We start from the raw sequence: 21862 nt of genomic DNA, 5'->3' as shown, positions 1-21862 counted from the left end.
CACAAGATCAGGTGTTTGAACTAACTGACCCTGATATTATTGATTTTGTGAATGCTAATGGAAATGCGGATGATGATGATGAAGAAGAACGAGGCATTGCAGAACAAGAGGAGAAAACGATGCATTGGAAATGGCATTAACCTACGTTGAGCAACAGCCGGAAGCAAGCGCAACGGAGGTGCTGATTTTTCGTCGATGGCAAGATCTCGCAGCAAGAAAACATGGATCAGCAGGCAAGCAGACATTGTTGACAAGTTTCTTTTCGTAAGACATTTCGAATGCTTTCGTTCAATACTGCATGCATTGTACAATTGAACTGATAATGCAATAAATAGAGTACCGTAAAACATGTCATTGTTTTAGTACTGTTTGTTTCAGTTCATTTTCAAAGTTGTTCTGTATTATCCAACATTTTCGGTGATCCGACATACTCCAGGTCCCGTTTAGGTCGGATAATAGAGACTCTACTGTACAAGCAAAAGTATATACTGTACATTTATGAACAGTTTTTTTTTTTAAACAGCTATTAGCTATCGTAATTTCTTATCAGTATAGCAGTATGATGTGGCAACAGCACGAATTAAGCCAGACCAGAAAGCATTGTCCCTGACTTGCAGAATAACTGCTCACATCACGCAGCATTGAGATATTCCAGGCCGCAGTAGGCCAGCCCTTACTATGTGGTCCTGTGGAGATGCACAACCAATTGGTGCCGAAGAACATGAAGATACGACGCAGACAACAACATTCCGTCGAAAAATTATTTTCAGTACTTGCCGCTCCTGCCACATTTGACTCTGAAAAGTGCAAATGATGGTGAGTGAAGCAACTATGTTCAAATTTAAGAACTTCATTATGTATCCGAATTGAACCGAGAATAGAATAGGAACAAACTAATGGATCCACCTTTTCAACACAAAACAATGCTATAATATTTAAGTTACACCATTTTAACGCTTTCCACGCTTTCCTGAGTCATCTTCAGCCAAAAAACTCAGAAAAACAGACATCGACATATATAATATAAACATACAAAGCAATGCACAATACAATGGAACATATGACTAAATTGTAAATAAATTAACGTGATGAGAGATCACTTCTTACAACGCTAAGTTACAGATTAATTAAAAGTATAACACCATTTCTTGAATCACTGCATAATGGTTTTTTAAGATAGCTCTCTTTTGATTATTAGGAACTTGAGGTCCAAGTTCAATATTTACTCTGAAAATGTAGATTATATGCTTGTAAGTTGTGGAAAGTATATATATATATATTTTTAATAACAAGATATGACAATTAGAAAATTCAATCTATAAGCCTGATAGGAACTTGAAGTTCCAGGTTCAACTTTGTGTTGCCAAAATTCAATGTACGAAAGGAATTTGTATCACTGTTCAAAGATCAAGTACAAGTCTTCTCTAGACAAGACATACAAAACAAAGCACGGGTCCAATATGGCCATATTAAGTGGTTAAATGGACTGAGAGCTAAAATGAGTATCACCATATATAACACTACGTTAAAATTTTCTTAAAAACATAACACTAAGTCTTTAATCACAAAGTAATACAGTGGAACCTCGATTATCCGTTCCCGGAAAGTACGTTTTCCCAGAATATGCGTTCAAATTACGTGGTCCCGAGAGCATCATAATTAAATCACGTTGTAAAAGTCCCGCATTATCCGTTCCTCGAAGAAACGATTTCCCGGATCAACCGTCCAGAAATTCCAGTCCCATCAACGCTAAATCCTCAATCAATCGTTTTTTAATAAACTGTATCTCACGAAAGGACGGCTATGGCATATTTATGGATCTTGGCGTTCGGCGATCGGCGGTGAACTTGCATAAGGGACCATCTTAGCATCGCATTCGGGTGGTATTGTTGAGAGAATCTCGGAAAATCATAGGGCAGAGAGTGGCCACAGCAATTGCTAGAAGACACGGCGTATTTCTACAGCTCTGCGTGAAGACGGAACGAGTTTCGTCAAATGTTCGCACTTATAAAACGTCCATATTATGTCCAGGGTTAGATGTTTTCTTATTTACATTTTTTCGATCGTACTGCCGAAGGGGTTTTCGGCACTTTGCTCAGGGCACTGCAGACCTAAGTGGGCTTTCAGGCAGGAATCGAAACTGCTCCTTAACACAAATTCAGTATTTTTTATATTATCGTACATGATTATGTTAGCGAGACGAAAACAGATGTTGCACCTTACATTAAAAAAAAAGAAAGCCATGGGAGGTCTTGGGATTGCCTATTACTGTTACTAATGTAAGACTGGGAATTTTACGTTTTCGTGTTAAAATACCAAAAACCGCAGTCGTTTTACTTGCGCACGTTACATTTTAAATGATTGGTATCATTTCAAACTCGTACTGACATGCGCAGCGAGCGCACTTTCCAGATGACCTCAAGGTCACGAATAACCGTAATTTCTGAAGTTTTGATATTTATTTTATCTTTCTAATTTGATTGGATTTGTGACGCGCAGAATTGAATATAATGTATTCGAGAACTTTTAAGAATCGATACTTACATTCGAAACCATGTTTTCGAGTTCAACATAACCTTTAAAAGTCGATGTAGGCCTAATTTGCGCGGTACGAGATTTCCAGAAACTGACTACGAACAGTATACCGGAGACCAAATTACAATGAAAGATTAAGAAATGAACGGATTTCGCCATCATTTTGGGTGCTTTTGTATCTAATATGCTTTATTTTATTAGATGAGAGAATTAAAAGCTACCGTACTTGTGGTCGATTGTCGTTTGGCTTGGCGTTGTTAGATTTTTCGAAGAGTTTGGCTAGCGTAATCAAAGTTGCTGAACTGAAAGAAGTTTTCACGGGAAACTGACGAAGATTCCCCTGTAAAATTGAATATAAAGTATCGAGATTTTGAACTCGCGTACCGGTAATTAATGCGGTTCGTGGTCTAACATGCCCGGCTCTCATCCAGAGGGCCCGGGTTCGATTGCGACCAGGTCAGGCAATTTTACCTAGATATAAGTCTGGTTCCAGGTCCACTTAGCCTACGTGATTACCTTCAATTGTGGAGCTACCGTATCTAATGGTGAGATGGCGACCCCGATCTACAGAGCCAGGAATATCGGCCGAGAGGATTCGTCGCACTGACGATGCGCCCCTCGTAATCTGCAGGCCTTCGGGCTGAGCAGCGGTCGCTTGGCAGGCAAAGTCTCACTGGGGCTGTAGTTTGGTTTGGTTTAGGAGTTTTTGTAAGATTATAATTATACATATTTCATTTTTGTGATGTTTAGCCAAATTGATAGTTTTCATTCATTCCCGGATTTTCCGTTTTCCCGTGTTGTACGTTTTATTTTCACGGTCCCTCGAAAAACGGAGAATCGAGGTTTCACTGTATAAGTTTTCTTTTGAAATCGTAAGGAACTTGAATTCAAGTTTGAATTTCAGTCTGAAATGTTTTATTATATACTTCTTAGTTTATGTTAGAGTGAACTGGAACAGTACCAGATTAAAATGTAACATTCGTTCATGAAACACGACGTAACACTTTACGATATGTTTATCTATAAGCCTGAATTGAGGGTTCCAAGTTCGACTTTGCATTACCAATTTTTGAAGTGTGAAAAGACTTGTGTCACTATTCAGAGGTAAAATATATGTCATCTCTAAATGAAAGCTCCTGTTGACATCTTTTGGCTGAAGTTGGCCTAGATGGAATATTCTTCTGCGAGTTTAATTCTTACTGTAATTAGTGAAAGTTAATGTTGGGTGAAAAGGACACATTTTTTGTACCAGCGTCCTAGGAGGTGTTCTTAGTACAATACGGGACCTGAAGCAAAGAAGAAAAGAGCGGAACGTTACAAAAAATGGTTCAATTCATTTTTTTCAAACGAGTCTTCCTAAAATTAGGGTGTGGGGATTATTTGCGTAAATACAGTAAACCTGTATGAAACTCCGCCATTGTCCGGTCCCAAGTCCGGAATGAGAAAGGAGGAGGGTTTGCTGGTCTGGCACCCAGCTGTAAAATTGCCAACGCCGAGTGTTGGGCGGCGGGAAATAACCTGACTCCCTAAGGGGGCCAACGGCTTCGGGCGAATGAGCCCCTTTGGGTGGGGTGATGGTCCCCACAGTGGAGGAAATGCCACTGGAATCCATTATGCAGCGTCTGTTCTCCAGGTTAGGGGCGGCTGCACAAGGCGTCTGTACTCCAGAGGAGCGGCCTCATTATCACCTCACTGGATCACATCCAGAGTTGTAATTCGGGACCTAGTCCCACACAGGTGACACCTTGACAGTCAACCATGGAAGGTCTTTTAAGGAATACTCCACCGGCTGAACCAAGAGTTCAGAGAAGGCAGCATTCGGATACGGTGGGCTGCCACCTGAAAGATACCGTGAAGTCGGAGGCACGGAAATACCCCAGTACTACATACACGAATGAGACAAAATCAAGAATCAAACCAAAGCAGATAACATACTTCTCTACACACAACATAAACTCACTCATGCAAACCGGTAAACTAAAAGTGATCACCGACATAATGGACCAACACAAAATTCTTATCATGGGATTACAGGAAATTAGAAACACTGACCAGGATGCCTTGGAATCTCAAGGGTACAGACTTTATAAAGGTATACCCGGGAAGAGAGTGATGAAGAATGTCCCACAATTTGGAACAGGATTTTTGGTCAGCCTTAAAATAATAAACTCAGTTCAAGAATTCAGATCACAGTCTCCACGACTCTCAACGCTCACCTTAAAGGCATCTAATAAAATCTATACTATAATAAATGCCCATGCTCCCACTAATGATAAAAACAACTCCTCAAAAGACCAAGAGGAAACAGGAGAATTTTGGGACCTATTGGACCAGACCATAGATAACATCCCCAAACACCATATAAAATTATTAATAGGCGACTTCAACGCTCAACTAGGCAGAGAAAGAAAATACCGTGACATCATCGGAAAATGGCCAGCACACAAGAAAACAAATAAAAATGGAGAGAGACTAGTTGACCTGTGTAGAAACCATAATTTAATCTCAAAATCTACATGTTTTAAGAGGAAACCTCAAAAACTCAAAACATGGAAACACCCTGACTACACTAAAGGAGAATGGCAACTGGACCACGTCTGCATGGACAAATACCACCACAAAGAGATCTATAACGTCAAAGTCCTCCGAGGAATAGACACAGGTTCAGATCACTACGTAGTTAAAATTAAAATTAAACTCACTCCCCAGAGGAGACAACAAAAGCAAGCCCTTAAAACTAAAAGAAAAATAGATCCTACCCAGCTAATCAACAACAAAAATTACCAGAAAGCAACTGAAAAAATAAAAATCACAGACAAACTTGAAGACTTAGTACACAACCTTAAACAAATTGCAGAAGACCTAGCTCCAATTAAACCACGTAAAAAACACCAATGGTGGAACAGTGAATGTGATGAAACAGTGGAGAAAAGACATCAGGCATGGCTATTACATCAGTCCCAAAAGACAGAAATATCCTATCAAAAGCTAGTAAAACAGAGAAAAGAAACTACCCAAGTCTTAAGAAGAATAAAAAGACAACATCATAAGGACACCCTGCAGTTAATTGAAGAACAGTTCAGTAAAACTAAATCAAGGGACTACTACAAAACCTTCAGAAAGCAGCTCCAAAAATATGAACCCCCGACCCTACTGATGAAGGATGAAGATGGTAAGCTGGCCCATAACAATAAAGACAATGCAGAAATTTTGGCTAAACATTTCAACAAGCTTTTAAATTGTGAGGAACCTACAGAACTCCTTCATTTGGACACCAACACCCCGATAAAAACATCACCAGAAAACATCAATCCCCCCACAATAAAGGAAGTCTACCAAGCTCTGAATAAATTAAAAAACTACAAAGCACCAGGAGAAGATCAGACCTTTGCGGAAATCTGGAAATATGCAGGAAACTCAGCAAAAGTTGCCCTCCATCAACAACTTGTCTCTATCTGGATTAAAGAAGAACTACCAGAACACTGGACAACAGCCCTCATTCATCCTCTGCACAAAAAAGGGGACAAAACCGACCCTAATAACTACAGGGGAATCTCTCTCCTAGATATAACATACAAAATATTTTCAATAATCATCCTTAATAGGATAAGTTTACAACTTGAGAACGAACTAGGAGAATATCAAGGAGGTTTCAGACCCTGGAGGAGCTGTCCTGATCAGATCATGAGTCTTAAGTTGATAATGGACTATAACAGGAGAAGAAACAGAGATATGGTGATAACATTTGTAGATTTCAAGAAAGCTTATGATTGCATCCATAGAGAATCTCTGTTTAAAATTTTAAGACACCTTGGACTACACCCCAAATTAATAAACATGATAAAATTGACTCTCACCAATACCAAGTCAAAAGTGAAGTTTAGGGGTGAAACATCAGAGACATTTGAAATTAAAACTGGACTACGGCAGGGAGATGGGCTCTCACCACTATTATTTAACTGTGCTCTAGAAATGGTAATGAGGGAATGGTTTAGAAAATGTCCCCCCAAAATAAAGATTGGCCGAAAAATCAAAACAAATTGCCTGGGTTTTGCTGACGATTTAGCATTACTAGCAGTGGACATAAAAGAAGCAAAAACCCAGATATCAGAACTTCAAAACATTGCAAATAAAATTGGCCTCAAAATATCATTTGAAAAAACAGAAATTATGCCCCAAAAACCAACACAGCTAAAAGAAGTCACCATAAATGGTAATAAAATCAAAATAGTAACTCAGTTTAAATATCTTGGAGAAGTAATAACACATAACTTAAATGAAAAAATCTCAATCCAAGTAAGAACAAATAGATTAGCTAAAGCACAAAAATTAACATGGGATATCTACAAAAAGAAATGTCTATCAATAAATACAAAAATAAAACACTACAACACAGTTATAAAACCGGAAGCTACATATGCAGCAGAAACACTCTTTTACCTGAATAAACAATCAAAGACTGACAGACTTCAGAAAATTGAAAGGAGGATTGGAAGAACCTGTATCAACAAAAAATATCAGAAAGATGGACAGTGGCGGTTAATACCTAACAAAGTCGTGTACAAAGAGCTAGAACCCATTACAGATACTATGCGTAAGAGGAGACTGGGATTCTTTGGACATATCATGAGGATGCAGGACTCGAGACTTCTGAAACAACTAGTACAACACAATCTCGTCTCAAAAAATACCACAACAGGATGTAAATGGATCAGAGAAGTAAGAGAGGATCTGAAGGAAATAGGCCTTACAACAGAAGACACCAAAAATAAGATAAAATTGAATACAAAACTCAAGAATACAAACCTCCGCTTTACCCTTACACAAAACAAACCAACAACACGCACATTTTCAACTGAGGAAAGGGCACGAAGATCGGAGCGTCTGAAGAAGTACTGGGAGGACCGCAAAGCCCGAACAATCCCTTCAAAGAGACCTGAACGACGGACTGACTAAAGTGATCCTATGTGGTCATAAAAGAAGAAGAAGAAGAAACCTGTATGATTTTCTGTCACACCACAATTATTTTGTGTTACTATAAAAGTTTTGTGTGTGTCTTAAAATGCTCCACAGGCTTCAACGATTATTGAATAATTGAAATAATTGAAATTTTTGCTACAATGTTCAACAAAGTTACTTACAACAATATTCCGAGGAAAAAATGTAAGAATTATGACAGGTGTTATGATATTTGGCTTTTTTTTTGGTATAAAAGAAGATACAGTAAAACCTCGTTAATTCGAAGTCGTTGGGACTCAAAAATCAGACTTCGAATTACGTGATTTTGAATTAACCACCAATTCGCAATTCACAAGTACCAACCCTTGCCGCATTACAAAATATTCTAAGGCCCATTACTGCATGCATTTAACCTTGATTCACAGTTTATACCTTTCAAATGCCATGAAAAAAGAACTATTTCAAAAATGTATCCAAGAAGGTGCATTTACAGTATTCAAATAATACAATCGGATATCTCACTGGTAAACATAAACTCACACAACGAAAGAAAAAAACGCACGATTCAAAGACGAGGAGAAATCTATGCTCGCTCCCATGTGCAAGTGCTTTATTTTTACTTTTTATTTTTTTGCTAGGGGCTTTACGTCGCACCGACACAGATAGGTCTTATGGCGACGATGAGATAGGAAAGGCCTAGGAGTTGGAAGGAAGCGGCCGTGGCCTTAATTAAGGTACAGCCCCAGCATTTGGCTGGTGTGAAAATGGGAAACCACGGAAAACCATTTTCAGGGCTGCCGATAGTGGGATTCGAACCTACTATCTCCCGGATACAAGCTCACAGTCGCGCGCCTCTACGCGCACGGCCAACTCGCCCGGTCAAGTGCTTTATTAATTGGATTACTATACTGTATGCATTTTAGATGCCTTGTATTTACACAGAAAGTACCCGATGCCCGTAAAATCGAACTTTCCTATGACTCTATCCTTGTACGATTTCCCGCCATGGCACTTCTCTCATACTTCAGAAATGTAAACACTTGACGCGTCACGAAGTATTCTAAGACCCATTAATACATGCAATCACCTCGATTCACAGTTTAAACCTTTCAAATGCCATGGAAAAAACTATTTCCAAAATGTATCCAACAAGGTGCATTTACAATGTTCAAATAATACACTTGGATAAATCACTGACAAACGTAACCTCGCGCAACGAAAGAAAAAAAATCGCGCATTTCAAAGACGAGGAAAAATTATGCCGGTTCCCCTGTGCAAATGCATTATTTTTTGGATTTCTTTACTGTTTGCATTTTTATTATAGATGCTTTGTACTGGCATGGAAAGTGCCCGACGTTAAAACATTGTGGCTTATCGAAGTTTCCTATGACGAGGGAATAAAGTATCTCGCTTCCATGTGCATTGCAACGCACTACTATGACCCCCATCCCTCACACTGTACGATTTCCCTGCTGGCAATTTCTCCTTTAAAACAGTAAGACCGTTTGAGCTCGCATTAAAATAAAGCAATGCAGTTTCACCGGCAATGTCAGTATTGTTCGGTGCCTACGAATTTATTATATTTGCCACGTTTTTTCGTCAACTGTCGGCATCGCCAGTGTTCGCGGATTCTGTTTTCCCGCACACTGCATGTTGCGTGATATTACGGCGTTCCTTAAAAGGTTGAACACACAAGAATTCCGATTTCATTCAACTTAGCAATCATGAAGCACACTGTAGACCCACCGAAGTGAGTGTAAGTGCGGAAAGCTACCCCTCCACGTTCCGGAACGCGTGTTCCTGTTATGACGCGGAGCGGATAAATTTCGAGTTGAAATTACTCTAACATACTATTGCTTTAAAATGTAAAGGCAGTTTCAAATTAAAAGTCTGAATTTTGGTAATGGGGCCGACATTGTACTCCGAATTACGAATTATCCGTATTTCGAATTAAACGATTGAAATAACATGCAAAACTCTATCTCATGTTTCCGGGAACGAGAGCTTCTTCAAATTAGGCGGGATTTTGAATTAACCGATTTCGAATTATCGAGGTTCTACTGTAATAGTTTCATTCCCTATTTTGTTCACAGTTTCCATACTTGATCATGCATAAGTGCAAATACAGTGATGTAACTAGGGATGAGATTTTGCCTATTTTATTCCTGTATAGAGAAACATAGGCTTTTAAGATATAAATCCATTTTAGACTCTCTTTAGCAAGAATTTGTTGGTTTTTAAATGCCTATTTCAGAGTTCCATGCCTACTTGGAGTAGTTGCCTATTTAATGCCTTTTGACAGTATTTTAAAGAAGCTAATGACCTTCCTATGCATTATATTCTAGCTAGTGTGGTTGACAAGAATTTCTCAACATAATAAGGAGAATTTTTGGAAGTCTCCAGAAATAGCACTTAGGGAATTTACTTAACAAACAAGGAACAATTTGACCTCGAAGCCTTCCACCCCCCACACCTCCAAACATGATATGCGAGAATCAATCAACATCGAACCATGATGTACATACCTACATCCCCTATCTCCCTCTCACTGCAAATTGTTGGATACTTCGTCTTGAGATCATGTTGAGATCAAGTTTGAAGAAGTATGTTTGGCTATTCCTACCAAAAAAATCTTTAAAGTCCTATTGGCTGAAGCAGTGGATCAATGGCGATCGCAACTTCACTACCAATGGAAGGATAGTCTTCTGCTAAGCTTGAAGTAAGGTGGTCTCTTACCTCTCTATGATATGAGGACTGCGATCGCATTTTCCTGTAGCATTTATAGGCCAATTAATTTATGTACTTTGGCATGTAGTTTTGTTACAATACTATATAATTTAGACCATGCAAAACAAAGATGTCTGCATAAGAGAAGCCAAGAAAGCTATGGCCTGCCCATCGGTTCTATCAGATGTGTCATTCCTGAATGCAACTTCAGCAAGCTGCTGGGAGCCATCACAAAGTTGGAGAGAACTGGAGTGCCCCCTGTGGAGTTGGTTAGGATCATGAAAAAGCTAGAGGAAGTCCTGAGCAAACCTCTGGGAAGGTAGCCGCATAATCAAGGAAAGGTTTGATAGGGTCCTGCAACAAAATCCGGGATGGAAAGAGACAGTAAAAATACCACTCCATGTGATGTGATGTTGAGACATCCTTTTCACAATATAGGAACATTCTTCACAGCAGAACAGGACTGTTACCTGAAAATCTTGAAAATTCGCTAGTTGTAAATTCCATCCATAGTCATTACGTGCATTATTAAATTATAATTATTTAATGCCTATTTGGTTGCCTATTTTACACAATGGTGCCTATTTAAGTTCTTATTTTGGCTGGTTTTAGTGCCTATATGCCTGCCTATTTTAACTGGTTTTAGTGCCTATAAATCTGACTAGTTATGACTTTAAATAACTAACACAGTATCTTGGGTGGGAGATGGCAACCATGCAGTCCATGTTGTATTTGGTTTCCTATGTTGGATTGTCACAGTTTGTGTTTGATTGTATCCGTAATAACTATTCTCACTTGTAATAAATCACTAATTAACCATAAATCAAGTTGTTTCTGTATTGGTATCGGTGGAAACACAATAAAAACACAGAATTGGTGAACTATCACCAGCGATTTCATGGTGTACCATCGTAGTCACCACGTGATGAAAAATTTCAACAACTTGTTTCAGGAAACAGGTAATACATGAAAAGTGTGCAACCACAAACTGTTAGAACAGAAAGAAATGCTCATCTCATGGCTCAGGATTGCATCATTAGCCCCCAGAAGTTCAGCAGAAAGATCTCTCGAGCAGCAAATTCATGGTTTCACTCTCAAACCTGTTATTCGAAACAGAAACCGTATCGCCCACAGTTTTTGCATTGCTACATGACAACAATCCAGGTTTATCATTTAGAGGTCTGCAAATGGTTTCTCATTCAACATGAACAATTCCATGGTCTCATGAAGCCTCACTTAAGCTGAACAGCTGGGTTAACCAGCACAATTGTGTTTACTATGCTGCCAAAAATCCAAATGAACTTCTCAGGAAACATACACCAATAGTGTTACTGTTTGGAGTAAGTAAAAGTATCACAGGACCATGCTTTTTGACAGGTATCTTGAGATTCTACAGGAAGTGGTAATTCCAGAGAACTTGAAATCAGCCCGCGTTTTGCTGATATGCATTTGATACGGCAACAGGATGGAGCACCTCACTTTGGTGTAAGGGTGAGAAACTTCTTGAAATAGCAATTCCACTAAAGGACTGGCTGCCATGGCACAACAGAATGGCCACCCGGATCAGATGACCAAAAATTGTGGGTTTTTTTTTTTTTTTCATGTTAGGGTATCAAACCATTTTTCTCTCAGGAACCATAGGATGTGCATCATTTGCAATAACTGATTTAAACGGTCATTCAAGAAAATCAATATTGGGAGTTGTGTTCCGCCGTCTGTAAATGGGTGTCTAACCAATGTGAAACATGCATCACTAAACAGGGCCTCCACTTTGAAAAACATCTCTAAGTCACAAAATCTTGAGTCTATAAAGAGAAGGCCAACGTAAGATTTCAAATTTTTTTAGGAAAGCTACTTTACCCCACCATCTTTTTCCCTCTAATACATTTCAATACTATTAAGAATCCTGTAAATGTCTCCAACATCCTAGTTATGCTAAAAGCATGCACTATTTCATGCAATGTCCCAAAAAGTTATAGTCATAATCAGAAGAGAATACAAACCTGGGCAATCCTGGCATGTCATTATCTACCAAGGTTGCAACATGAAACTGCAACATTTTTATGTTTTCAGATATTACGTGAGCAGCAGCTCCTGCTTGTTCATTTCGTACGAGTTCATTGTTTGCTTTAATAATATCTGCAAGCTTGTGTGTCAGATCATCCTGTAAAGAGAATAAAGAAAATTATTTGAACTTCCAATAGCTGACGTGCAAACCTGTATGACAACTATAGTTTTCTAACAGAGCACTATGTAGAAAATTAGGAGGACAATGATGAACCCTCACTCCAACACATATTACACAAGGTGCTAATTCAATAGTTTCAGTAAAGACGGCAATCACTGCTGGAACAGGTCCAAGAATTCTTGAAGCATTTTAGGCGAATTTAACCATGTCAGAAAAAAAAAAGAAAACACTACAAAAATTATGAATTTTCTACATCCTAAGCAATTTAACACATCCAATACAGTAGTATCTAAGAAAATGGTATGTTAGCTATGTTTATTTCACACAAGGTGAACATACCTAAATGAACAAAAAACAGCCATTTTGTTCTCAGATATCACACTTAAAAAGCAAAATGATAAAAATAAATCTTTGAATTTGAAATATAGTAGAGGCACTGTAAAGCTATTAAATCTCAGATATAATCCTCAGAAATAATATTGTGACACCAGAAAGTAGCACAGAAATACTGATGAATACTACACAAATACAAAACTGTCCAATTTTTACAAATTTAGAACTTGAAACAATAATATACAATTTTCACACGTAACACTGTCAGAAAGGACTCCAGAATGACAATAACACTTCAAAATCACTCAGTAACACAACATTCACAATATAACTGAATACAATATAACCTTGTTCATTCAAAGTTGTTGGACACAAAAATCGTACTTTGAATTATGTGATTTAGAATTAACCGCCAACAAGTACTTCGGAAATGCCAACCCTTGTGGCGTCACAATATATTCTAAGACCTGTTACTGCATGTAATTAACCCCGATTCACAGTTTAAAGCTCTCAAATGCCATAAAAAATAACTATTTCCGAACTGTATCCAACAAGGTGCATTTACATTAACCAAATAATGCACTTGGATAACTCTCCGGCAATCAGAACCTCATGCAATGAAATCGAAAGAAAATACGATTCAAAGACGAGGAGAAATCAATGCTGGCTCCCCTGTGCACGTGTTTTATTCATTGGATTACTGTACTGTATGCATTTTAGATGCCCTGTGCTTGCACGTAAAGTACCGGTGCCCTCAAAACATCGCAGCTTATCGAACTTTCTTATGAAGAGGGGGAGAAAGTATCTCGCTTCTGTCCACATTACAACAACAATACAGTGACTATACTTGTACGATTTCCCGCCATGGCACTTCTAAAACACATTAATGTATAAAATCACCTTGATCCTCAGTTTAAACTTTATAAATGCCATGGAAAACACTATTTCAGAAATGTATCCAACAAGTGCATTTACATTATTCAAATAATGCACTTGTATAAAACAATGGCAAACATAACCTCACACAGCGAAAAGAAGAAAAACACGATTCAAAGACAAGGAAAAATTACTCTGGCTCCCCTGTGCAAATGCTTTATCTTTTGGATTACTGTACTGTCTGCATTTTTAGATGCCTTGTATTGGCGTTGCATGGAAAGTGCCCGACGCCCTTAAAACATAGTGGTTTTTCGAACTTTCCTATGACAAGGGAAGGAAATCTCTCGCTTCCGCGTGCACTGCATAGCAACACAGCACATTTCCCGGCTGGAAATTCTCTCCTGTAAAACTATAAGTCCGTTTGGTCTCAGCATTAAAAAAAAAAAAGTAAAAACAAACAATGCAGTTTCATCGGCACTGACAATATTGTTTGGTGCGTACGAATTGATCATAGGCTATAAGCCACGCTTTTTCACCAACTGTCGGCATCGTCAGTGCTCGCGGATTCTACCTCTCCGCACACTTTCTGCTAGGACTACGTGATATTGTGGCGTTCCTTAAAAAGCCAAATATAAAATAATTACGATTCCGCTCAAACATAGCAGATATGAAGCACACTGTAGATACGCCGAAATATGTGAAAGTGAGCAAAGTTAACCCTGCACATTCTGGAAGACGCGTCTTTCATGATGCGGAGAAATTTTCAATGTAAATTACTCTGCAAAGTACCATTTTTTTTTTCAAAATGTAAAGGCAGTTTTGAAGTAAAAGTCTGAATTTCTGTAACCGACATTGTTCTTCGAATTACGAATTATCCATATTTCAAATAAAACAATTTAAATAACATGCAAAACCGTACCTCATGTTTCCGGGAACGAGAGCTGATTCGAATTAGGCGAGATATTGAATTAACCGATTTTGAATTATCAAGGTTCTACTGTATTAGAATTTTTGTATATTTCTTGTTAAAAATATCACTGCTTAATTTTTTCCCCAAGTAGAATATTATACTAGTAACAACTTTATTTTTATTTTTAATGCACTCTAAATGAATTACATCACATAAAGTTATTTACACAATAATTCCAAATCATTTCACTACAAACTCTGAATGCAGACTATCCACGCGTTTGAACTGTCAATGGCTGAAAATTTGAAAATCGATTAAGGGACATGCGTAAAACAAGGATTTGACTGAATTCATATGCAAGAGCCCAAAATCTGAGGGGACGGGAAAGATTTTTACCTGGTTTCTAGCTGACCCGTACATAACTACAGCAGGTCGAACTGACAAAGGAGGAACTGGTAGAACAGTGCAAATCATCCAATCAGGTCTGGCAAATTTTGGATCCATTCCCAAAATGAAACATTCTTCATCCGTGATATGCTTGAGAATCTCCCAAACTCTCTCTGCACTCAATGCGATTTTCTTCTCCTGTGAGTCTTCATTTACATGTTTCCACTCAGCTGTTAAATCCAAGCCGGACCGCCTTATGCTTGGCTGATAACGACCACAACCACCATGTCCTACTTTACGGGGCTAAAGAAACACAACAAATAAGTAATCAATCATAAGCAAAGCATTTGTATATAATGATTATAAACTATCCCATTAACTTTCAGTTCGAAACACACACATTCTCCATATACTGAAAACTTGGAAGGGAATTTTTTAAATTAATGAAAGGAAGTTAAACTAAACAACTTTTAAAAATTAGCAGTAGTTGTTTTAGGATGGAGAGGAGAAAAGGAAAGGGCATAAACAAAATGGAAATATGACAAATTTACAAATGTTAGGTTCTTCCGTCTGCCGAAACTGATTTTGATTAATAAATTTATAAACTATATGAAAAAGAAAATATATGGTAACAGTATTACACCTGAAAAAGAAACAACTTAATTAAAATATAATGATGTACACCGTTCCTAAAAGATCATTAGGGCTCGGACTTTAGGTAAATACACTTTTTTGGCTTGAAATGACGACTTCCATACTTACAGGAAAACCAAATTGAGACCTCTGGATTCAAATGATTAGCCAGGAAATAAGACAACCAACAATACAGAAAATGCAAGTATAAAGAAAACAAATGTATTTACCTGTTGATTGTTTGGATCATCAGGATTTTCTTTCTGAATATCCATTTCATCACCACCCTCACAAATATTCTTCCCTTTACAAAGATCATACACAAATGTCAAACGTTTCCTTGGTTGGCCCTTTGATTTCATTACAACCTCCTTAATTTTGGGATTCGTCTGAAAAAAGCCAATGAAGAAATTAAAAAATTAATAAATTAAAAACACAGAAAAGAAAAAATGTACTAACAAGCCAATATGTTAACATATCTTACCGGACTGACTAACATCTTTGAACAATAGAAACACACACATCGAAGTATCTTGATGGTTTTAGTAATAAATCCTATGTGAAAGACCGGCTTGGCAAGATCAATGTGACCAAAATGTCCTGGACATTCTGTTTGGTTGCCTAGAACAATCAATACAATATTGTATTAAGAAAAATAGGTGTAATAATATTTGGTCAACAGGTGTCAAAAGAAAAAAGTAAAAAAGAGACATACAGTAGAAGTGGAGATAAATCCCTTCACATACAGATTTTAACTTTTTTGAAAATGTCACGCTATAAAAACAATACCATAGAATTTACTTTATACCCTTGCAAAGACATTGCATCAGGCTCTAAATTCATGTTAAACTTTATCAACAGGCATGATTTGCCAAGCATGCTAAACCATTTCAGAAGCAAGTTGGGACAATAACAAAAATATATTTCTTCCAGCATGGAGAATATTATCCCTATGCAAAACAGACGTTACACTGATCAAACCAGTAACTTCTGAACAAAATATCAATGACAAGGATATGCACTGATTTTGCACATATCAGTAGTACCTTTCGATGTAATGCCAGGCAAGTACAACAGTGATGAACAGGGCTCAAAATATTTCTTACCTAAGTGCCCATTCTCAAAAGACAGCACCAAAATAATACAAATTTATAAATGTTAAATTCTTTAGTCTGCCAAAACTGATTTTGATTAATAAATTTATAAATTATATGAAAAAGAAAATTTATGGTAACAGTATTACATTTGAAAAAGAAACAACTTAAAATATGATTATGGATATCGTTCTTAAAAGGTCATCAGGGCCCGAACTTTAAGTAAATACATATTTTTTTCCTTGTAATTACAACTACCATACTTACAGGGAAGCCGAATTAAGACCTCTGGATCCACAATGCCAAATTTCATATCAGATTTTAAAAAATGGATGTATTTAAATAAATATTTTTATAAAGTAATTTTTTTACATAATTTACACCCCCATTGAAGCACTTTAATAAGTCATATACATTAAAGTCTAATAGTATTAAATAGTCAGCCTTTCAGCTTCTTCATCCGCTCCCAAAACTGCTCCATCCTGTCGGACCTGGCTGTCCTTTGGTTGTCAGTAATGGTGTACGTACTTCATTCAAATGTTACGAGTTTGAATTGTTTATGTTTATTCCTTACAATCCTCTTCTCTTCTTTCAATTTGGAGCATTGATAAATTTAATTCTTCCAAATCATTCATGATCTCTGTGAACCAAGTGTTCTTTGTTTTATTTTACCAGAAGTAACTAAATAACTGCTTCACTAGTCAGGTTTCTGGCAGTATGAATAGATGACAAAGAAAGGCAATTCTCCTTTTCTGCATTGTATCTATTAATGATTAACTTTCACGATATACCACTTCATTAAGTAATCTCCACTGGCCATCAACTTGGTGTTTCTTATTGATGATTGTCTTGATGATTCTTATATCTTCTTTCTGCAATTTATCAGTTCTTGATTTAGTGTTCAACTTGAAGAGTGTTTCACTATCACAAGTTGCTACGGGTTTTACAACTATATTGTAATGTCGAAATTTAGCATTCTTGGAGAGAGTTGCCAGGTGATTCCTTGTGCTGTTTTAGGTTTAGATGTTCTGCTGTAGATCGATGTTTTTTTCTTTTGTGTTCCAGGTTATAATTTCCCCAAGATATTTGAACTTATTCACAATCTTAATTTGTTTGCCACTGTCGAGCTGACTGACTGGTGTTTCAATTCTGAAGGTCGTCATCATTTCAGTCTTTTCAAACAAGATTTGCAATCTGATTCTTGCAGTAATTTTCTCAAGTTCAATTTGAAATTTAGTTTCTTCCATACTACTTGCTAGTAATGCATGATAGTCTGTGATTGGTAGGCAATTAAGTTTAATATTTCTGCCTATCTTGATGTTTGAATGATATCTCTTTACCCATTCTCGCACGACTTTCTCCAAGGCACAGTTAAACTATAATGGCGAGAGTCCATCTCCCTGCTGAAGCCCAGTGTGGATTTCAAATGGCTCAAACAATTCACCTCTAAAGTTGACTTTCAACTTAGTATTCTTAAGAGTGATTCCAATAAGACTGATGAGTTTTTGGTGTAAACCAAATTCTTTAAGGACTTTCAGTAGTGACTCACGAATACAGTCATAAGCTTTTTTGAAATCAACGAAAGTGATGATTAATCTCTCGTGCCAAACTCTATGGTGTTTCATGATCCGCTTAAGACTGATGATTTGATCGGGACAGCTTCGTCCTGGTCGAAATCCTCCCTGATGTTCTCTCAGTTCCTGGTCAAGTTGTCCCTGAATTCTCGTAAATATAGTTTTAGATAAAATCTTATAAGTAACATCAAGCAGAGATATACTCCGATAATTACTGGAATCCGATCTATCACCTTTTTTGTGCAGTGGATGGATAATAGCTCTAGTCCACTCCACAGGCATTTCTCCAGTATTGTATATGTCTATGATATATTTATGTAAATTTTGAAGGGTTTGTTTATTTGCGTTCTTCCATAGTTCTGCTACCAATTGATTCTCTCCTGACGCTTTGTAATTCTTGAGGGAATTTATAGCTTTGACCACATCATAAGTTGGCGGTATAACCTTTTCCAGTGTAGTTTTTATTTTTTGGGGAAGGATCAAAATCGAATTGTTCTTTTGGATCTTCACAGTTAAGTAATTCTTTAAAATAGTAGGCCATAATTTTAGCATTATCCCTATTATTGTGTGCCATTTCCCCATTTTTATTTTTCATCATAAGTGTACTGTTGGAATGTTTTGTAATAGTCTCTTGTTTTATGTTGACTAAATGCTTCTTCTATGGTATTCGGTGGTTCTTTTTTATAATTTCTTTTAATTCTAATTTCTTTGGCTGTTAGTCTTTTGACATTCATGAGTTCTTTGTGGGATTTTTCAGTTTTCCATTGTTGGTCAGATAACCATGCTATAATCCTTTCTTGAATTGCACTGTCACCTTCCTCATTCCACCAGGCATGTTTCTTTCTCTGTTTAATGGGAGCAATTTCCTCAGCTACAGTTTTCAGTTTGTTAATTACAATCCCCAATTTGTCACTGAGGGGTGTTTTAGATCTCTCCATATATATTTTATTATTTATTAAATAACTGGGATCATAATTTCTTCACCTAGTGGACAGATTTTTTTGTCTCCGTTTAGAGTTAACTTTATTTTTATATATAATGATCTGAATGTTGACCCCTCCCCCCCCCCCCCCCCCCCCCCCCAGAGGACTTTCAAACTTCTTTGTAGTAATCTCTAGCCATGGCTATAATGGTCAATATTATTAGCTATTTATACCATAAAAAGTTGATAAATGGATATTTTGACCTTTTTTATCTAGCCAGCGCAGCAATGCAAGGCTTGCAGTATTATCGGGACATATCTCGGGAATCTTTTGACTTCACATGTATCTCTAGTCCACTGCTTTGCCATTTTACCAGTCAGTTAATTCGTTTCCAGTAATCAAGACAGATGTTTATAGTTCGGAATGGGAAAAGTAAAGAGTAGCGACGCTGCACACTTACGACAATATGTATGTGAATTCAAAAATATATTCAGAACAGGTAACAAAAAGTGTTTGTGTAAAGCATGTGGAAAGAACGTAGTTGCAAAATGACATTCTCAAGTCGATCAATACTTAAGTGGACACAAGCATATAGCTGCAGTGAACCGTTTAAAAATTCTATCAACTAGGCAAACTCTTCTTGGTGAATCGTTAGCTGGTTCATCATCTTCAGAACCATAACAATTTGCAAAAAATTCCACAAATGTATGCAATGCATTTATTTCTGAAGACATTCCGTTTTCAAAAATCAGTAATCCAGTATTTAGGAGGTTCCTTCAGAAATATACTGTACCAGGAACTATTCCAGCCCTGTACGTTGTTTTATAATTGCCGGAATATATGGAAAAGGGACGGCGATAATATGTGTTCGTATGCCCGACATCTTGTGCGACCGCAATACGAAGTTCCTCGTGACGAGCTGGACACGTCACGAGCAAGGAACCTGCGGGTAACGTCACTGCCACATGTTGCACGCCTTTCTCTCGAATGTACTGGAAGAAAAATTTCTAACTTTTCAGCCGATAAAGATGCGGAAATGAGACATACATCATCAAGTAGCTCATGTTCTGAACGTAAACATATGTTAATTTCAATCAAATCCATCCATCACGTCATTCAAGAGATATAAGCGAGAAAGGAAGCACACTTCCCCCAGTGACGTGGCAAGAAACCTTGGGTCATACAGAATATAAGCAGCAGGCCAGACCGTAGCAATTCAGTTCGCATTCTTCACAGCTGGCTCGCATGTCATGCTGCACGCAACGAGTCGAGCTCAGTATTCATCTTGCCGGAACATGGCCGTACTTATACAATTTCGACTGCAAGTTGACACTTAGTTTCTGTGAATACCAGTGAGTAAATTATAAATTGCTGGACTTGCAATTCGCCAGACGTTCAGACTTAGGAAATTAACGTGTGTATAATATCAAAGTCGTAAGACTTGTAACATTTCGCCAGTATTTGGACTTGACAAATATCTCAATTTTCATGTGAATGACTTGAACAAACTTGAAGTTATGATGGCTATTTTAAATTGTAATGATCTTGAACTGTTTATCGCGAGTATAGGTCGCAACACGTTGACTATTTCCGAGTATTATCAAAGCCTAGAACACTTTTATTTGTGTAGAAAGACTGTTCGCGTATCATCGTAACTGACTGTACCATTTGAAACAGCCCGCGTGGATAGACTGTACAATGAACTTCGTGATATTGTGGAGTATAAAATTCATGCACGAATACTTGTAGAACTGTGATAGTGAGAAGGAACATTATGAGATATTACGAGAGAGGGCTATTTATTTCTTTGCTGTGGAAGTGAGCCTTGATAAATTGTACTTCGAATGAAAGTTGTTCTTGACAATACGAACAGTGTGCAGTAAGTGTCTAGATAAACTATGCGTGGAAGTGTTTTCTTATTGATTATCGTAATTTACGATAATAGACAGTGCTTCGACATATCTCTCATCCAGTGAATGGTAATTATTTATGAGACAGTCATAATCAGTTCTAACAGTGCAAATCAAATGGTGCACATTTGAACCTGGTCAGCTGGACTTTCTCGTGTTAAAGCCACTCTTTTATTAACATGAGAAATCCTGACTCGAGACGACGGAGATTGACGTAGATTTGATGCAGATCAACGTGGACTTGGTACTAAGAGGGGCAGTTCCAGGAACATGGTACTATGGAACACCGTGGTGTTGGCTGCTTGCAGAGCAGTATTCAACTGTTCAAGCTCAACAAGAAGGCGTATGTCAGGTGATATCAGTGCTTTTTTCCATTCAAAAACATAAACCTAACTTTGAACAGAACTTTTATAAACAGTGTCATTACTGACAAAGAACATCAAAAGCTCACTTATTTAATATTTCATAAACTTGGAAAATTAACGCTTTACGCTACTCAAAAGTAAAGACAGACTTTCAAATAACAGTGTGCTCTCGTAATGTATTTTCTCACTTGATGGAACTTAGGATTTCAACTGAGTGTTTCATTCAAAGTGAAAGTGTACCATAAACTCTTAATTTACGATATTTACGTCGTGCATAATAAATTACAAAAAAAAAATAGGTCAATAATCAGAACTTTATATCAGAAGATAAGATTTAATTTCAAGTGTTTCATATTTGAGTTTTATGTGTTTACAAGAAGGAATTACAGATTTTACTTTATATAATTTATGTACAAAGCATAAACTGAAATTGCAAGTGCCAATAGAA

The 21862-nt window shown here is 37.4% G+C and overlaps 1 protein-coding gene across 1 annotated transcript in view; it reads right to left on the bottom strand.

Moving 5' to 3' along the window:
* Polr2A (RNA polymerase II subunit RpII215) overlaps positions 1–21862 on the bottom strand; it is a 364959-nt gene that overhangs the window by 303413 nt on the left and 39684 nt on the right. The window contains exons 3-6 of the mRNA XM_067137935.2: positions 16033–16169; positions 15779–15937; positions 14925–15218; positions 12225–12385 (exon numbers count right to left, since the gene is read on the bottom strand). Coding sequence (XP_066994036.1) covers positions 12225–12385; positions 14925–15218; positions 15779–15937; positions 16033–16169 — 751 coding nt within the window. The remainder of the gene's footprint in view (positions 1–12224; positions 12386–14924; positions 15219–15778; positions 15938–16032; positions 16170–21862) is intronic.

Source organism: Anabrus simplex, chromosome 1 (assembly GCF_040414725.1).
Source record: "Anabrus simplex isolate iqAnaSimp1 chromosome 1, ASM4041472v1, whole genome shotgun sequence".
Taxonomy (NCBI): domain Eukaryota; kingdom Metazoa; phylum Arthropoda; class Insecta; order Orthoptera; family Tettigoniidae; genus Anabrus; species Anabrus simplex.
Note: the sequence above shows the minus strand (reverse complement) of the source record. Positions and strands in the feature narration are given on the sequence as shown.